Source organism: Cupressus sempervirens, chromosome 3, assembly GCF_028749045.1.
Source record: "Cupressus sempervirens isolate cs-2001-9-10 chromosome 3, ASM2874904v1, whole genome shotgun sequence".
Taxonomy (NCBI): domain Eukaryota; kingdom Viridiplantae; phylum Streptophyta; class Pinopsida; order Cupressales; family Cupressaceae; genus Cupressus; species Cupressus sempervirens.
This window is the reverse complement of record NC_143120.1, coordinates 657,755,872-657,777,016: the sequence shown is the minus strand read 5'-3', so window position 1 is coordinate 657,777,016 and position 21,145 is coordinate 657,755,872. Positions and strand designations below refer to the sequence as shown.

Here is a 21,145-nt window from a genome sequence, read left to right as displayed (position 1 = left end):
CACATAACTCCCAAGCCTCTGTTAGACGTCCTATAACTGGTCAACACTAGTCAACCCAAAATCCAAAACAATAGCATAAAAAAAATACACAATGCAAACACATGTTTTGGTTTTGCTAAATTTACAACTTAATGCAAAAGTCTTGGTTTACGTTTCCAAGTTTAGAGAAAGAATTGGAAGAACATTTATACATTTTGGATGAATACAAGTGTTCTTTAAAATCCCTCTTTCAATTATAAACTTTGATTCAAAACGCCCCCCACCAACTAACAATTAAATTTCATATACTTAATAATTAATTTAAACCATTATAAAAGAAATGAATTATTTATCAATTATACAATTATAAACCAAATTATTATTAATCATATTTACATATTATATATATATATATATATATATATATTATTACATTAAACAAAATCGAATTAACAAATTCGATTAATACTATTTAACACATAAAATTTTAATAACAATTAAAAACGATTTCATATGGCAAATGTTATAAACATTCATATAACACAATAGTTCGTCGGTACGCAGGACCCTGCCGTCGCAGTACTTGCGATGGCGGTACACTGCGACCGTAGTGGGGGCGCGGGTCTCGTCCCCCCTACTTAATGCATAATATATATTTTAAAATCGCTTACCCGATTTTCAATCGAGTTTTGCGATTTGATTTTAACGTTTCTTAAAACATTTTCGTCTAAGGATATACTATTCGATTTTTAACATATATGTATATGTATATATATATATATATATATATATATATATATATATATATATATATATATATATATATATATATATACACATGCAGAATTAAAAATATCACAGCATATGAATCATGTATACATATGTGTGTGTGTGTGTGTGTGTGTGTGTGTGTGTGTGTGTGTGTGTGTGTGTGTGTGTGTGTGTGTGTGTGTGTGTGTGCAAATTGACTATATATATATATATAAACTTTAGTTTTCAGAATTTCTCCATAAATCTTTGATCTCAAAATTTTCAATAATTAATCTAATGGGTTTGACTTATGAATCTCAACCTTAGCCCCGTGTTCTTTTCAGATCTATGCATATAAAATCCTCAAATAAATTAAACCACCCATATTAAGAATGCATACAATAAAAATATGAAATTCCTCAGAAGACATATGGAAGACACGAAAAAAACAGGGAATGCATGATGCGGAAATAGCATAAGTAAAATCACAAGAATCTACTCGGATTCTAATACTAATTCACTCTTCCTCAGAAAATCCACAGAGCAAGCTCCCTTCTTCAGAATTCTCGAATCCTCCAATGCTCCAATTGCACTCCAAACGCTATGTCTAAGCTTCTAAGAATACCTGAATATAAAGAACTCTCAGGAAACATCTAAAATGCCTCTAGAAACAGCTAGAAGGTGTCACCAACTAAGCATGGGTCTTTTCCAACCTTCTAGATGAGTCATAGGGTTGTAGACACCATGTGCTTAATTGATGCACTAACCCCCGTGTTGTTGACATATGAGAAATAGAAAAGGTGCGTTAACTCTCATGCAAACTTATAACTCCAATTCACTTTTTATATAATTTTCTATTTAAATATTTATAACTTTCATTTTAATTTTTATAACTTTTATTATTATTATTTATTTATTGCTTTATTATTATTAATTTTAATTTCTAATTTTCTTTTATTTAATTTTTTTTTCCTTAATTAATTCTCATTTAATTAACTATAATCAAAATATCAAATAACATGATATTTTATATTAATTTTCTCAAATAATTAATTTATTAATTAAATCTATTTATTAAAACTTAATTAATAGAAAATTCACCATAGACCTCCAAGATAAAATATGAAAACCCATCATAGAACAAATCACTCAAAATCAGTCTAAAGAGTTAAAATCACGAATTATGTCATCCGACACATTCGGTGGGTAAAATATACAGATACTTGTCCTACCTCACTAGGACAATTGGTTTAAAGGTTTGGGATTTGGACTTGAGAATTTATCTCCCTTCTCTTATCATTGAGATAGTGTAATAAGGTACGCTCATCTTGGCAATTCAGGGAAGTCAACACCCGATACCTACAACCTGCAGAAAAACCATGCATGTTCGTACAATATATATAAAGCTAAGCTTAACAGACAATGGCAGGAAGTGGTGCATCGTGTAGATCTCCACTAAGCAGGTGACTACGACTCATTTCCTTAACCACATCAGAAACGCCATACAATAAGAAAACACGCACACCATACACATGCAAGTATGGGGTAAGTATCCATAATAAAACACATGAGATAATAAACCATCTAACTAATCATCAACAATAACTGAAAGCAATGTAATGATTATCAGGTATGCATGAAATGTAAAGTCTAAATGATCTCATCACATAACCACTGAATCCATAACATAATGTCTGATAGTGTCAAAACAATACCACTAATTCATCAACCATAAAACTAATCTATCATAGTCTGATAATAACAACAACAATGTCTAGAAAAGATGTGAACGAGGGCAGGCACTACATTTCTGCAATGAGTGAGGCAAGAAATGAGAGGTTCCCTCGTAGAGATACCAAATTTGTCATATAACAGTTCAATTGTCAGTTATGAAAAGTGACGAAAAAATTACTATGGTAATGTTCTCAACGTATGAAAAGTACTTGTGGAAAAATGCTTAACAAATCCATTCAATTGACACAGACATCTGTACAAATGAGTGATTCGATAGCTTTTAGTATCTTCGCACTTCATGTTCCTGACATTATGATGATTTACCCTTGTCAAAGTTATCTTCTCATTTTTCTTTTCAATGCTCCTTGTGATAGATTGTTAGAGTTCTCTCACTAAGCTTTGACTGAAATTCAATACGCTGGTCCCAAGTATAAAGATGTAAAGACAAATTTCAGAGAGTTATCTTACAAATGTTAAATTCATTCTTTTCTGGAGAGCAAATTGTGTCAGATCCAAAACAAAAGGTTTTGAAGTTGAGGATAACTCAAAAAATTACGATGAATTTTCAATGTCTTTTACAATCAACAAAATTGATACCTATGTTTTCCATTGGTTTTTAAACACAAAGTCGACGAGAGAGGATCTACAAATTTCAATGGGCACTGTAACTAAGATAGTGTTACAAATGCTAAAAGCAAACATGAACCACAATGAATCTGTAATCTAGATTTTACCAAGTTATTTCAACTTTCACAATTTCACTAAAAGTTACCAGTTGTGGAAGATCAAGAACAGTGATTGGGCAAATTTTTTGCATGATCAAATAGAATTGTAAGAAAAAAATATAAAATGAATTTCATCCAGATACATGATATAAAATGCTGATTTTTTAATTATTTTTGCTGGAAAATCGTGCAAGACACCAACTTTGAGCACTAGATTTCATGAAAAATTCTGAACTTTACAATAGGATAAGTCTCTCAGAGAATAGTGTAAGAAAAAAAAATTATATTAGCAACATTTTAGACAAACACATTCCACAATTTATGCTTGAAGGTTTATATATATTTTTCCATAGAACACCTCAGAAGAAGAACAAGAAAGCTTTCCAAAAGTGCTCACAACTCTGGCGGCAAAAATGTCTATTGTTGGGCATGACTATCGTTGACTCATTTGGAATGAATGCCCCAAGAAACTACCAACTTTCAACCTCATCCACTTCAGACTTGAAGACAAAACTCGGAAAAGCAACCGTAATGCTTCTGCAAACAAAAATAGGTTGTCGTTATGGTGTTGTTAAGTTTGAATCAATAGTGATACTAAGAAATCAAAAAGGCAAGAAATTATTGTTGCAAACCAAAAGTAACCATTCCATTAATTAAAGACATGAAATCAAGTACATGATAATAGCTTTCAAAATTTCTCAAGTAGAATATGTAGACTTATTTTCTTTCTCAACATTTGGAATAGCTCTTCATCATCAGGATGAGGTAGAGAAAAGAGAGAGATGACTATATATATATATATATATATATATATATATATATATATATATATATATATATATATATATATATATATATATATATATATATATATATATATATATATATATATATGAAATATAAGTTGCCAGTTCAGATTTTGGTACTGGTTTAGGTTCAAGATTTGTGTTTGAAATTCGTTCAAATTTGTTGGGGTTGGGTTCGGATTCATTTTGGGTTCGTCCAAACAAGAATATATGTTTTAGATATATATGTGTGTGTGTACATAGATGCAATAGCAAATAAGTTTTTACACAACTATGCTAATATTAAACTAACATAGCAAAATATACCACCTTATCAATGTTTCAGTTCAAAAACAATAATGTCGACATTAATAATTAGCCATCATTGATCAAATATCATAAAAAACCATCAAGTAAATCATCATCTTTCTACTGTTGCAAATTAGAAGTACAAAAAGTAATGCTATAGGCCTATTTAAGGTCAAGGTTGTGATTTTTGCCACATTGTAAGCTTCACACATTAACTATCATACTGGATGATTCAAAGAAAGAAGGTTTGGAGCAAACTAAATGAAGCCAAGAAAGCAGGTTTTGCATCCAGAATTATCCACAATATAGATCTCTGTAGATTTTGTTCAATCCATCATTTTCTATACATGTTAGGCTATATGCACAAATTATGTTATTACCTACATTCCATAATAGATGTGTGACACGTTTATACATCTCGATTCCTCTTCTCAAGCAGCATTGAATTCAAATTAAATATGATTAGTAATTTGAGCCTAATTTGGCAAAAAAACTTTTCGAAAAAGTAAACAAAAGGGTGTATTTTGACCAAATTCTCTCAAAATTCAGCTAAACTCTATTTGGGTTCCTCTGTTGGAAACCAAAGTCGTTTAAATTCTGTCAAGAATCCTCTTAGAAAATTTCCAGCAAAATTTAGTCTCTGCAGCAGACTTTTGACAAAATCTGACAAGGACCAGACTTTTGAGAGAATTGAACCAGGAATTCCTAGGTCCCGGAGAGAATCTGGTAACTTGGTATGAAGTGAAGTATGAACAAGAAGAAATTTAAAAAATTAAAAATGCATACTTGTGAGAGAATTTTTATTACAAGAGGTTCAAGTAATTACTAATTAGAGCCTTCACCATGTGTGCACCAGCACTCATTAGCATCTTTTTATACTTGTCTCAAAATGTGCAAACATCATGATTCCTTGAAGATGTGACCAAACTCACTCAAAATAACACTTTGGATATCTACATTTAGAAATACTGTTCTAAATGCAGTCTTATAGCCTGTAGCAACATCTTCATCTCTATATGGTACCAGCATCCTCAACAATTGAAAATATCTCTTTGCTACAACACTCAAGCAAAGAAAATGCTAGGAGATGTAAGATCATGGTCATCTTGTTCCAACAATCAACAATGACTTTTTTCTTCTATCATGGTTTTTATTTTTTCAACCATGGAGTTCATGTCATCATAAATTTCACCCTAACATAGGTATAATATATAACACCTAATCATAACATGCACAAACTCACCTCCATACAACTTCAAAGATTGTTGATGTCCATAGCAATCAATCCATCTTACACCTTCACAATTCATTTCAAGATGATTGTGATGCAAATCAAGTTTTGGTAACCTACCCTAGTGTTTAAACACAAAATAAAATATTAAAAAACAGATGACATGTCATATATGCTTTTTAAACTGTTAAACTCCGCTGGTCCTAAGGGTTGGATCCCTAGGACTTTTAATTACCGTTATTCTGCTACTTTTTCTTTTTATGTAAATTGTTAAAGGTGTTTTGTGTGGTTGTCTATTGGTTGTTGGTTGGCTTTCTATTGGTTGTGCCACTATTGTTGTAATAGGCCAACCCCCTAGTTTTAGTTGCTTTTATATCAAAAACAATTAATATCAAAAATCAAAAAATAAATTTAACTACTTTTGATAATTCCAATTTGGAGGATGTCCTTAAGATGCATGAGAAATATGATGATTAGTCACAAACATTCAAATCTCCCTGACCTCCATATAAATTTCTTTGATCCACTCAATTTTTACTCCAATCTTTTGCAATATCAAATTCTGCGAGTGGACCACACATTTTGTCCAAAAAATGTGACCATATGTTCCCTCCACTAGAAATCAACTGCCATACAAATTTAGGATTGTCCATTGTGTGACTTGGACAACATTTTCAAGGCCCACCAATCACTATTTCATTGGATTCTATGAGAATATTGGCAATTAGAATTACATCTTTCACTTGCCCTGTTATAATCCATTATGTTTAGAGACATTGCCACTTTAGGGGCTGCTACAATAACAGTGACAAAATTGTCTATTTTTGCAATCTTTCCATTTATTAGAAATGATGGATGTTCCTATTAGGTAAAAATTTATCCTCGATTTCTCTCAATGATGCCTCTACTAAAACTTTTTTCTTTGCCAATCAGGTGATTCACACCATTTTAGACCCATGGCTAACATAATCTAAAGATATGTTGGTAATAGCTATCATCATATCCCACCCATATGGTAATTTTATGAGATTAAAAGGAATCCCACTACCATAAATACAACAAACAATTCTATCCTCCACAACCTCTCCTGCCAATTCTTGAGGCCTTTTCTAATGGGTCTCTTTTAGGTAAAACATTCTCTTCTTGACCCATTGAGTGAAAGTGCACAACCAGGACTCTTGGTCCGCAACTAGGACTCTTGGGGTTGTCTCATTCAATCATACAAATAACAAGGAAGCAAAGGTGCGCAAAATCACTTCCTACACTAATCTTTGAGAGAACAATTATGCAAATTCAACTAACTATTGCAGAGATCTCAAGAAATGCATAATAATATAACCAAAATAGTAATGAACGCATAACACAATGATTACTGTGGGGAAACCCTTCCAAGAGAAAAACTCCACCCTCCAAAACCCGCACAATGTGTTTTCAAATCAAGAACATTACAATACACTTGCAATGCAAGTTCTTACAAGAGCGCATCACCACAACTCAAACTTGGACTTGGACTCAGAGGGACTCCTTCTAGACCTAGTCTTGCAAACAAAAATTGATGATTCAAACACCTCCCCAAGCCCTCCTTTTATAGTGATTTACAACTTGGAAACCATTTGTGGTCTTACAAAACCATGGGCCAAAACCATGGGCCAAACAACCATGCCACATGTTACCCACTTGTCATTTGCGACTCCAAGAATAGCATTTTCGTCCATAATTTTGTCCTCTAGTTTAGACCCCCATTAAAGTCATATAATGAGTTGTTTATACTCTAAAAATAGTGCTCCTATATTGTACTAGAGACTAGACACATTTTAACAACTCATACACCATTTTCCAACTCATAAACATGTGGAAAACTACCACAAACAAATTCTAGAATTTTTTACAATTTTTCGGAAAAAGCTTTCAAGGTTGAGACAATTCTCAACATTCTCTCACTTGTTGAACACCTTGCAAGAGTCAAGGGATCCAAAGTGTCATGGACTTAATTACTAGGGGTCAAAAAGCCCATAGACTCCAAACCCCATCTGAACTTCTTTGTGCTCACAAGCTTAGTCAATGCATCAGCAACATTCGCCAAAGTCTCTACCTTCTCTAGCTTCACTTTGCCATCACCGACCATATCTCTCAGAAAATGATATTGTACATCAATGTGCTTAATCCTAGTATGAAATGTCAGGTTCTTTGCTAGGCAGATTGCACTTTGACTTTCACTATAAATTGTCACTGCACCCTGTTTGACCTCTATATCTAAACACAGTCTCTTTAACTAGATAGCTTCCTTGCAGGCATGAGTAGTTTCCATATACTCTGCTTCTATAGTGGACAAAGTGACCATAGCTTGTCACTTGTTCGTCCAACTGATTGCACCACCAAATAATGTAAACACATATGCATTAGTGGATCTTCTTCTATCAACATTGCCAGTCCAGTCTAAATCCACATAGCCTTGAATATCCAAGGAATGCTCATTTCCTGTTCCATGGAAACATATAGAGTACTCTAAGATACCCTGCAAGTATCTGAAAACTCTTTTTACTACATCCCAATGTGTTCTTCTTGGATTAGACATGTAACAGGAAAGTACTCCCACTGCTTGGGCAATGTCTGGTCTTGTATAGACCATAGCATACATCAAACTTCCAATAGCACTCTGATACGGTACTTGACTCATCTCTTCCATCTACAATGGGGATGTAGGACATTGTGAGCTAGAAAGCTTTGTTCCCATAGTAACAAGAACACTCAATGGTCTGGAATCCTACACATTGAATCTTCTCAGAATATTACCAACATACTTACTCTGACCTAGCCAAAGCTTTTTGTTTTGTCTATCTCTTATAATCTTCGTTCCCATAATGCATCTTGCTACACCAAGATCTTTGATTTCAAACTTTGTTGAGAGCTAAGATTTTAATTCTGCAATCAAATCTTTTCATTTGCCAATAAACAACATGTCATCAACATATAAGGCAATAACCAGGAAATAATTACCATTAGACTTGTATATACAATGACCAGATTTGGATCGCACAAATCTCAAACTCAATACATATGTACCAAACTTCTGGGTACCACATCCTAGGACTTTGTTTTAAACCATACAAGGATTTCTTCAATTTACAGACCAAATGACCTTTACCTTTCACCACAAAGTGCTCTAGTTGTGTCATATAAATTTCTTCCTCCAAATCTCCATGAAGGAAAGTTGTCTGCACATCCATCTGCTCAACTTCTAGATCATAAGCTGCTACAATAAAAAGTAAAAATTGAATGGTGTTATTTTTGCTACAGGAGAAAAAATTTCACCATAATCAATTCGTGCAACTTGGGAGTAACCTTTTGCAACCAATCGTGTAATATACTTCTCAATGTTTCCATCTGAAACCATCTTCCTTTTAAACACCCATTTACAACCAACAGGCTTTCATCCTTCAGGAAATGGTACAAAGTCCCATGTGTCATTCCTCTTAAGAGCTGCCATCTTTTCTTCCATGGCTATTTTCAAAGACTCTGAATCATTTATACCAAGAGCCTCTTCTACAGATTTCGGTTCATCAATATTAGCATTCAAAGCAAATATACACCTCCAATCATCAGGAGAATATCCATACCTTTCTGGTGCTTTTCTCTGTCTACTAGACCTTCAAACAAGATTTGGTTCAGGTTCAGGTTCATGATCAAGTTCTCCCTCTTCCTCTGATGATTCGGAACTCGTAGAGCTCTCTTCAACATCTCATCTTTCTAAGGGCCTTGATTCAACTTTCTCAAGTGTAGTAGGAAGTTGAATCACATTTTTCTTTTCTTCCATCTATTCTAGTTGTACTATAACAGAAGAAGGCTTAGTTTCTCTAAATATAACACTTCTGGAATAGAATACCTTTTGTGCATCAGGAATCACAAAGCTTGTATCCTTTTACACCATAACTATATCCGATGAAAATACATTTGTCAGCTTTGTGTCCATTTTTGTCCGCTTCTCCTTTGGCAGATGAGCATATACCTCACAACCAAAAACTCTCAGGTATCTAAGTGAAGGCTCGTGGCCCGACCATGCTTCCATTGGTGTCTTATCAACAAGAGCTGATGTAAGAGACATTTTTATCAAGTAGCAGGCAGTGGCTACAGCTTCAGCCCACAACTTTTGTTCTAGTCTAGCTCCACTCAACATACTCCTAGCCTTCTCCATCAAGGTCCTATTCATTCTTTCTGCAACTCCACTTTGTTGTGGGAAATACGAAGTTGTCTTCTCTCTTTAAATACCACAATCTTTACAAAATGTGTTGAAATCATTGAAGCAAAATTCACTGCCATTATCGGTTCTCAAACACTTTATCTTCTTTCCAGTCTGCAACTCAACCATTGCTTTAAATTCTTTGAAACAATAGAAAAATTCAGCTTTACTCCTAAGGAAATAAACCCATGTTCTTCTACTGAAATCATTAATGAAGGAAACATAAAAAACTGATCTACCAATAGAAGGAACATCAAATGGACCAAATACATCCGAATGAATTAGATCCAAAATACACGAGGATTTATGAGAACTTGAGTAAAACTAAACACGGTTTTGTTTACCATAGATACAATGCTCACAAGAATCAAACTCAAGATTGCAATCATTCAACCCATCAACAAGATTTTCACTTTTTAAGGTTTGTAGACCTTTCTCACCTATGTGGTCAAGTCTCCAATGCCATAACATAGTCTTCTCTATAGGCAACTTTGGTTCAGTAGATAGAGCACCCTTGGGTACCCAAAAGCCACGACCATCTATTGAAAGAGAAACCCTCTCCTTCTCTAACAAAGTAGTCCTCTTCACAATCTTATCAAAAGTACTATTGTACTCAACCGTGCATGCATCAAGCTCGTACAATGTATCCAATCTGCTTACTCTTGCTATTACCATAGCACCTCTCACCATTTTCACACCTGCTTCAAAAAATTGTACATGCACACCCACATCTATTAGTTTGCTAACAGATAACAAATTCTTCACTAGTCCTAGGATATGCAAGACACCATCAAATCTTCTAATTCTACCATCAAAAAATTTCACAATAATACTTCTACGACCAACAATATCAAGAACTAAGTTATCATCCAAATACACCTTACCATCATCAAACATTTCATACTTACTAAACCAATTTTTATTAGGACTCATGTGAAAAGATGCACCTAAGTCTATCAACCATGCATTGTCACCTGCATGAGTGGCCAAGGCTGCGATGAAAACATCTCCATCTTCCTTCTCGAACTCAGAATCAGAATCTTGCTTCTTTTTCTTTCCCTTCTCCTCTTTGCAGTCCTTTCAGAAGTCTCCAAGTTTGCCACAATTCCAGCAAATCGCCTTGGACTTAGCAGGAGATCTTGATCTCCCCTTATTCTTGGACTTAAAACGGTTATGTTGCTTTTTGTTCTTGCCTCTTTCTTTTGGTCTTCCTTGAACACTGAAATTCTCTTTGGCATTCAGAGAGACCTTCCTTCTCATCTCCTAAAAAAGTAGAGAACCAACAATGTCCTCCATTTTCAAGACAACTGAAGTGCTCCATATGGCCATGACAAGGCTGTCCCATGAGTCTGGTAACAAACATAGCAAGATTTGGCACCTTTCTTCTTCATCCATCGACACCCCAACTAAGGTCAATTGAGTCACCAACATATTAAAACTTTCAAGATGCTCAGAAATCCGTCCACCTTCTTCCATTCTCAAGGAATACAACTTCTTCCTCAAGAAAATCTTGTTCACAAGTGATTTCGCTTGATAGATCTCACTTAGCTTCTTCCAAAGCTTCTTCATGATAGGTTCTTCATGGACGTTAATCAGAATTGAGTCTACAAGACATAATTTGATTAGGCCTTTAGCTTATCTGTCTGTCTCATCATATTGTGCGACTAAAGTCAGATCTGCGGGCCTCAGCTTATTCTCATCAATCGCATCCCATAGATCCCAATCAATCAATAGATATTCCATCTTCAACTTCCACATCTCAAAGCTTGTGCCAGAAAACTTCTCTACATCAATCCTCCCTGATATGCTTGCCATCTTTGCAATCCTACAAAACAGAAATGAAAACCTCCACACAAGCTCCCACTCAAATCTTGATTAGCTCAGAAAACCCTGTACCCAACAAATAGAACCAAAACTGGTCAGGCTCTGATACTACTTGTAAGGAAGCAAAGGTGCGTGAAATCGCTTCCTACACTAATCTTTGAGAGGACAATTATGCAAATTCAACTAACTATTGCAGAGATCTCAAGAAATGCATAATAATATGACCAAAATAACAGTGAACGCATAACACAATGATTACCATGGGGAAACCTTTCGAGAGAAAAACCCCACCCTCCAAAACCTGCACAATGTATTCTCAAATCAAGAAGATTACAATACACTTGCAATGCAAGTTTTTATAGGAGTGCATCACCACAACTCGAACTCGGACTTGGACTCGAAGAGACTCCTAGCACCCAGTCTTGCAAACAGAACTCGATAATTCAAACACCTCACCAAAACCTCCTTTTATAGTGATTTACCACTTGGAAACTATTTGTGGTCTTAGAAAACCATGGGCCAAAAGCATCGGCAAAACAACCATGCTACATGTTACCCACTTGTCATTTGTAACTCCAAAAATAGCATTTTCGTCCATAATTTTGTCTTCTAGTTTAGACCACCATAAAAGTCATATAATGAGTTGTTTATATTCTAAAAATAGCCCTCCTATATTGTACTAGGGACTAGACATATTTTTAACAACTCATACACTTTTTTCCAACTCATAAACATATGAAAAACTACCACAAACAAATTCCAGAATTTTCTACAATTTTCTGGAAAAAGCTAGCAAGGTTGAGACACAATTCTCAACATCATATACATTGCAAAATTTATTGTTTCATTTGGAATACTAAGCATTCAATTCTGCATGATGAAGTGTTTATAAAACTCAAATTAACACCCTTCATGTTGCATCATTCTCTAAAATGGGAATAATTAAACCATTAATATTGGATGAACACATTAAATAGTACATCCTAAGCTATGAGAAAGTACATGTACATCTAAGTATGAGAAGCAATAGTAGAGCTAGCCTTATTACATCACTTTACCTTCATCTACAAATAGGGGCAAAGTGTCAAACACATCTACCCAATGCAACTAAGGCTAGGTAGTAAAACATCTACCCAATGCAACTAAGGATAGGGACTAACACATCTACCTAAGGTATTACATCATGACTGGATAGGGACAAACACATCTCTCCCATATCAAAGTCATGAACAAGGACACACATCTACTCACAAAAATTATAATTGGGGACAAAGACGTCCAATCATAGTCAGCAACTCTTGTGACTAGGGACAACCACTTCCAATCATAATCAACTACTCCTATGACTGGGAAAATACTTCTAAACACAACATCTTGTGAATGAAGACAAATACATCCTTTCACAAATAAATAGGCATTGTGATTGGGGACTTGCACATCCAACCACAACATACAAAGCTTGAGTAAGAATTCCTCGTTACATATGCAGCCACCATTACAAATCATTGCCATTCTAATCACAAATGATATGGGATAGTTAGCACTGCCACCTGGAAACCAATCTTGGCTTTGGTCATTTTGGCTCAAACAGTTTTGTCCCCAATGTAATTTCATGGCCCCATTGCTAGTGACTGACAAAAGATCGTTCAATATCTTCCAGCCTCATGTGCATTGATCCTCTAGTTGATTTGCAAATTACTCAACAAATTTGGATATTGAGGCCACCTCAACAGATTCAACAAAATTATCAAGGAAGTTGAGACTAGTCCCATAGGGAATTCTAAATTTTGATAAAAACAAGATCAATAGTTGTTTTGATGGCATCAATAGTTCTTTTGATGGCACAGGCAAAATGTATGCAATTATTAATAAAACCCAAGATAGAAATTTTGGCAAATTGATTTTCTCATTTTCCTGAACCCCTTTCAATGTAACCACAAGTGAATTTGGAAGAGTGTGATGGAGCCTAAATTTTTGGCCTCCATTTATGAAATGCTATTGGAGATAATCATAGATGTCAAAAGCCAAGGATAACATGGAACGAAGCTTCAATGAGTTCAATAAGATGGGTGAACACAACTCTGGAATTGATGTTGTTATTGATAACATATGAATTCTCAGGACATAGAAATCCCTGATCCAGTAAATCCACGGGATATTATTGCAGATATGGAAACTTGTTCATGCACCTTTGATTAGTTTGGCAAATAGACTTTTGCAAATGATACCACCAACATTGAGATTTATTTTAGATGGAGAGATGCCACATTACCTGCTTTCAAAGGACCTTATTTTGCAGATTATTGGTGGAATAACTATAGCTGGAGGAAAATATCGAGCAATGGAATTTACAGGTTCTGATGGAGCCCAGAAATTTGTTATTCTATTTATATGAACGATGTTGTGAATTGGTTTCTTTCTTATATCTTGGTGAAGCAATGATGTGTAAAAGAAGCAAGTTATTGATATTTAATCAGCCACTTATATGAACATTATATACGGAGTATGCAGCGAGGAAACTTATTTTATTGGTCTGAGAAGTTTCAAGTGTGTTCTGATTTGCTCATATATTTTTCTTCAAATAAGGAAATATTCGGTGTCTTTATTTAGTAGCGGCTGGGAGGGTTAGATCTTCTATAATATGATAAACTAGAATTGCAAAAGGTCTGCAAATGCCTTTCAAAGATAGAGACGATACCTTTTTCCAAGCTATTGATTATTTGCTGGTGAAGATACAGTGATGGAAATCATGAAATGAAATTTAAATAGAAACCATGAAGAGCCAACATACCATTTGATTGATTGAGGGACTGGATCAATACAGAGCATGATGGCAAGTATGCATAAATAGAAATATGTGATTATGAAGACAGGAAATTTTCAAAACCATGAGCTTCATTATCTTTGGGTCTGCAGATTGTACTCATACCGTATTGGGCATAACACAAACTGAAGAAGACCATGAATGACAGAGTTTTGTATTTTGGAGAGGCAATAGTAATAATACTGAAAAATAGCAATCTGCAGCACACGTTTTTCACTCCTGCAATCACATTGGAAGGACTGTTCGAATCCATCTCCATAAGGGACTGCTCTGAAGATTGAAATTACGCAGTATGCACTATAACAGACAAGAATTTTCATCTGGGCAATTAGTGAGAAGAACTTACCTTTTTGCATGCTTTAGAAAGTATTTTGGTGTCTGCGATAACCTCAGAAGCATACTTTTTCTTGTATCCCAATTGTCATGCTCTTTTCAAGGGAAATTCATTTCATTTGATTCAATTATTGTTTTAAATTTTAAATCTTTATTTGACATCGCTTTGGTTCTATTTCAAAATCATTCAGCACGTAAGAAGAAGCAAAATGCTTGTGAGAGGGAGTTTCATAGAAACAAAACTGATAATGATGGTCGGGCCAATGGAGGGTAAATTTTTTAACAAGTAGATTCTATTAATCGCTCCTGCGTGCTGTAGCGTAATCTACCCGATGGCATCGTGCGATGGAGGAATATGTGTTAAGTATGGCCTGAGAAAAGCAAAAGAAATCGGGCACATGCCGGAGATGCTTTCTATGCTGAAGAGTCTGGAAGTTTTCACACACAGAGAAGGCGCCCACATAGATTCGCAGTAAATGGGATATTTGTGACATACATCTTATGTTTGTTCGTTTTTTGTTGCAGGTATACGCACTCCATGAAGACCGGCTCTCAGTAGATAAAGAAGTGCTGCAGAAAAGGCCCACGGGAATTGAAGATGTCGTGTCTAATGTGCAAACCATGGAAGGAGCGATTGGAGTTTTTATGCGCAAGAGATCCAGTCTAAGCAATGAAGAAGAAGTCTGAATAGAGCAGGCACTGGAACATAAATGCCATCAAATTTAAATATTCAGAAATAAATATGAAGGCAGACAATGACGCCAGAAAGGAATCCATTAATACAGATTATTTATGCAACGATGTCCCATAACTCCATCGCATATCTGAGATGTCAAACAAACGCCTGATAAATTTTAGTTAGCGGTTGGAGTTTTTATGTATTGTTATGGGCGAATGTTAACTTCACAAATTGTTTGGTTAAAGCCCGATTAGGTAATGTGAAGGGAGGTGACCTTTTATAAGCACCTTTTCATCCTTTATAAATATAAAGCGTGGAAACTGAATAGGGACACATTGAGGCTGTTTTCATTGTAAACTAAAAAAAAATTTCATCAATACTGTGGAATCTTTCTTTCTAAAGGAGAAGTTGGAGATCTGAACAAAGCAAAGGAGATTCAGATTTTTGAGTATTAATTCCAGACATTGTATGAATCGTATTATGTTGAATAGAGCATCAAAAGATTGACTGTCTTCAACACAATCTGTCCAGCAATAAAATCAGTAAGAAATTTTATTTGTTTTAGAGTTGAAATATATAGAACCCGTCTTTTATGGTTTTGTTGTCCATTTGTTTATAATTTACTGATTCGATAAGTACATTAAATTGTTCATTGCTATTTAGATTTGACCAATACAAAAAATGCAGGATATAATTTCTTTTCCATTATTTGTAGCTATTGTGCCCACATGATGGTTAAATCATAATAGACTAATCTAAATACGCTAAAGTGTGGCAATTTGTGGCATCAAATTTATTAAGTTATTAACAAATATTATACCATAAATATTGTAAAGTTGTATGTAAGAAATGTATGTTTGATTCTATTACCCAATTAGAATTTGGCACTGATCATAAACCTGCTCATAAATTTTGATCCAATGCTGGCATTTCTCTATCTTTTTTCTTTGAAGATTTGATTTCATTTAGTAATTCGTTTTAACTTTTCTATTTCAGCAAAACACAAATTTAATAAAGTAATCAAAGTCGGAAGATAGATAATTATTAATCACAATCTAGAGAGTCTCCTTGATTTTTGCCTGTTGAGGAGTTTGTTTTATTGCTATAATCTGCTATAAATATATTTTGGATCTGAGTTTTATCATCCAGGATTTAGCTAAACAGGCCTTGGTCCAGGGGAACCAAAAGCGCAGAGGATTTGATTCAATCCTATTACGTTGGCCAAAATCAGTTAGATACCCACCATCGAGCAGGCAAGGCTCGTAAGTTTCTAACCAGCGATTTTGATAACCAACAAGTTCCACAGTTGAAAGATTGACTATGGAAGATGGAATGACATTGTACAACATGGTTGTTGAAGTGGAAGGGAAGAATGGTGTTGTTCCAGTAGATCAGATAACTTTTGATTATCTTGAGGGAAAGGCAACGTCCAGTTTTGAACCACAGTATAGTGATGAAGCAGCCAGATATTTCAAAGCATATAGGTTTGATGTTTTAGAACCCTTAGTTGCAAAGCCTCACTCGCCCAACAATTGTGCTTTAGCAAGGGAATGCAAGCATGTAAAGATAGACAGAGTCTACATTGGTTCGTGCACTGGTGGAAAAACAGAAGACTTTTTGGCTATTGCTAAACTTTTCTCTTCTGTGGGCAAAAAGGTCAAAGTGCCAACCTTTTTAGTACCTGGCACACAAAGGGTGTGGATGGATGTACCTGCCACACAAAGGGTGTGGATGGATCTTTACACTCTTCCTGTACCAAGAGCCAATGGCAAGACGTGTGACCAGATTTTTGAGGAAGCGGGTTGTAATACTCCAGCAAGTCCAAATTGTGGAGCTTGTCTCGGGGGGCCTAGAGATACATTTGCTCACATGAATGAACCTCAAGTTTGTGTTTCCACTACAAATCAGAACTTTCTTCGGAGAATGGGTCATAAAGAAGGTCAAATCTATTTGGCTTCTCCATACACAGCAGCGGCATCAGCTCTCACTGGATTTGTTACTGATCCAAGAGATTTCCTATAAATATAAATGAAATCTTTATTATACAGATGATTTTAATGTGTTTCAGCCACGAGATATAATTTAAGATGACTATAGTGATCATTAAAAATCAAAATGTTTATTTATATACAGTGACAAATGATTTGGACGGCAGAAGTTCCAGAATTCATGCACATCATTTATGTTGGAAATAAATACTTTGAGCCTTGATACATTTAAAAACAGAAATCTGGAGCCGCTGAGTATAGGAAGCCACGAAATAAGTGTGATGGTCGATTCCATAGCATGTACTGATATCAAAAAACCTAGTGATGAAATGTTGCGTTTAATATCTTACGCATTCATGGCAATGAGATATTTCGTATGGAACATACCCAAAAATAAATAAAATGATACTACAAAGGTCATATTTCACAAACCGTACTTGAGACATTACACATTATGGAGAGTTTATGCTTGACAGGATTCAGTAATGAAATTTTATTAAAAGAAAGCATGATTCACACAGTTTCATTTCCGACAGAAACAAGAGTTTTCAGATGCCTAATACGATTTTCCAGAAGATTTTATTGTCTCTTATCCACATCCAAGAAAGTTCAGTGCTTGAATGATTGAATCAAAACAACACTTGATGCCGTAAATATAAAAGGAGAGCTATTCATTTTGTGGAAGATATTCTAACATACACATCATATTCTTGGAAGAAGCATTTTTATATTTATATATTTTGTAAGGAGGAATAAGGGCTCAATATGACTTTGTAATGTAAATTCTATTATTTTATTTTTAAAATAAAATAAAATGTCTTTTGTTTATTTTTAAATGGCGTGGAGATTTAAACTACAAGCGAATCGTCCTTTGTAATTATTTTTGGAATTCTCTATACAATTTTGATATCAGAAAAGTGGACATGGTCAATTAGCATTTTAGATTTGATCATCATAGGTGTTGTGAAATATTAAATTGTTTTTGTGCCTCTGTCCAATTTGTCTCCTCAGCAGAGTTTTAAAATTCAATCTGGACTAATTTAAGATTGCATTATAATTGGTCTGTCGCATCTAGATTATTAAAATTGTTGGCAGTACAAGTGCATTGAACATTATTAAGTTGTATGTGAAAGTTCACCGAAGTTGACTTTATCGCCCAAATTAACAAAGCACTAGTCTTTTGTTATTAAAGTCAAAAAATTTAAAATATCCTTCTTACAAAAAATCAAATTCATTATTATTAAAATTTTATCCAAATACTCAGCATCCAGTTTCATTCTGATCAAGTTCAAGGACCTTGCCAGCTGAGGAACTCACAAAGTTTAAATTCGCTATAGAAAACCCTTGAATTGAGTACTCTATGTTAAGGTAAAGGTTTACCCACCAGGGTGTAGCGGAGCCCGAAGTGCAAGGGAATCAAAAAGTATTCTCATTCGTTGACTAGAACTGATTGAGAAGTCCTATTGGAGAAGTGGCAGACTCTTAGATTTCCAATCTACGGTTTTGGGAACCAACAAAGTGAACATTGACATCAAAGTTACAACATACTAAGAAAGCTAGCCAAGTGAGAAACGTGGCACAAAATGAAGTGGATTTAAAGTCATGAATGTGACCATCCACCTTACAAGGTCAAACTAAAATCATGTCAAGAGAAATTTGGAGCAAATTAACCCAAATAGTATATTTGTTTCAACCACGCCATCTTCATCAATGAAAACAAATGAAGGAGAAAGATTATAAGTGACTCAAAATAACTCATATCCAACTTTGGATTTTTATGTATAGCATATCATGAGTTTTGATATAGATTAAGGGATGAGGCGCCGCAAAACTGTTGCACTGTCATGAAAATCATTGTGTCAAATAACTTATCATTTTGCCTTCCAACACCATTTGAATTATTTCTACTACTGATCCACAACTTAATTTAAAAGCAAGTAAATGTTACAAAGATCAATATTTGTGCAAACACTACACAAAACCTCTCATTGTTCTTCCTTTAAAATGTTCTTGAAAATTTCCTAAATGGATACAAAAACATAAAATAAAATTTACTATACTCTCCTAAACTACCAACTACCCTACCTGCCAAAACTTACACCACAAACTCTCATCTTCCTAGGTATTCCCGTGAGGGAATTACACCCAGCCCTACTCCAACACCATATTAGAAAAATAGAAATAGGAAACAAGCACACAAATAATTATATATATTATTGTTCCCTCACATTTCGTTGAATACATCTTTATAGGATTTTTTAGAACCTATTTGGGAACAACTCTCCAAATATTAGTCATTTTAATAACTCGTATTAACTAAAGGAGGTGCAATGGTTGCACTGGATGTAGCATATAAGTAAATAATGTTAGAATGTATGGCTTAAAAATCACTTGGAATATGACTTAAAACACTAAGCATTGCAAATTTTATACATTTTCATAATATATTAGTTTTGGCATGCTCTTCAAATAATATGCACTCATTTTGGCTACTCTTGAGGTACTAAAGGCTGAACTTGCTCAAGTGTAGAATAATCTTATATGAAGTATATTATATTGAACATGTACGAAGTCTTTCCCAATAAATATATGCTCCTCTAATGAAGTTGGTCTTTTGGACATCCAATTTACAAGACTCAAGAAGCTTACCTTGTATAAAATTTGAAAATTTATACTCAGGAGCTGATTGTGCTTCTAGGTCTTGTACTTGGTAAGAAAAGTTTCAATTGCTCTATTGTTGGAATTATCTCCCTTAAAATATTCTCCTCATATTGCCCATTTTCTTTTTATTATTTGCATGTTTCTTTTCTAGATATATCTCTGTTATAAACTCTATAAGACTGCTTTGTTCTTTGTTAATAACCATCCAATATTTTACTAATTGTCCATCTAATATGGTATCATAGCGAGATTTTCAATTTTTCTTTTGAAATTTTTCTCATTTCTAAAATCTTTCTATTGGTGTAATTAAATAATACTAATTGCAGTTACTTAAGTTACTTCAGATAATGCATTTTCATATTAGTTTTCATGTAGACACATAGGAGTTGGCATTTTATTTGAGCACATGTTGTCTCACACCTCTCTATGTGATACACCTTTGTGTTCTTATCCTCTCATTGTTGTACATAATTTCATGTACAATGGAGGATAATCCACCTTCCTTCGGTGGACATGTGCTTAGTTCTTGTGCTTATCACTTGCATGACTCCTAGTTATCTTGTGTTTCCTATATATTCAAGCACATTTACTTGTATTGTATCCGATTATCTATTATTAATTATCTATCAATCAAGTCATTTGAGGATCATATCATTTTGTCTCTCTTGTGTTATCAAATGAGCTTCTAGATCTTAGCATTTTTATTCATTGCCTTACACAAATTCTTACATGGTATTAAAGCCAAAGGATTTTCATTACATAAGCCATTGGAGAGCATCAATTCACATTTTGGACGGTCACGATTCAGATTTAGCGTATCAGTGGTTATTGGGAGCATCTAGAGCAAGATTTGACCTCACCATTGCATCTGAGTGGTCATTTCTATGAATTTTGGCCATAAATTTGCTTATATTAGGTGAAAGTCAAAATTAAGGGAAATTTTTTTTGCAAATCGGACTTGGATGCCTGATTTGCAAAATTGGGTAACTATTTCCATTTTCAAAACTCATTTTTTTAGATCTAAAAACATTATTCAATTTTTTATTTTCGGAATATTTGTGTCAAAATATTTGAGACCTAGTTTTT

General features: G+C 34.4%; 1 protein-coding gene, 1 long non-coding RNA gene and 1 pseudogene across 3 annotated transcripts in view; 2 read left to right on the top strand and 1 right to left on the bottom strand.

Moving 5' to 3' along the window:
* Window positions 1–3,332: 3,332 nt before the first annotated feature.
* Window positions 3,333–21,145, bottom strand: part of LOC149568421 (calcineurin B-like protein 4) — a 69,898-nt gene continuing 52,085 nt past the window's right edge. For both annotated transcript variants that reach the window (XM_089821338.1, XM_089821339.1), the window contains exon 9: window positions 3,333–3,725. In XM_089821338.1, coding sequence (XP_089677464.1) covers window positions 3,659–3,725 — 67 coding nt within the window. In that variant the 3' untranslated portion in view covers window positions 3,333–3,658. The remainder of the gene's footprint in view (window positions 3,726–21,145) is intronic.
* Window positions 13,437–15,974, top strand: LOC149568423 (uncharacterized). The gene is made up of 2 exons (XR_016362561.1): window positions 13,437–14,688; window positions 15,257–15,974. It is a non-coding gene; the product is annotated as an uncharacterized LOC149568423 (long non-coding RNA).
* LOC149568422 (3-isopropylmalate dehydratase large subunit, chloroplastic pseudogene) lies at window positions 16,714–17,475 on the top strand (annotated as a pseudogene).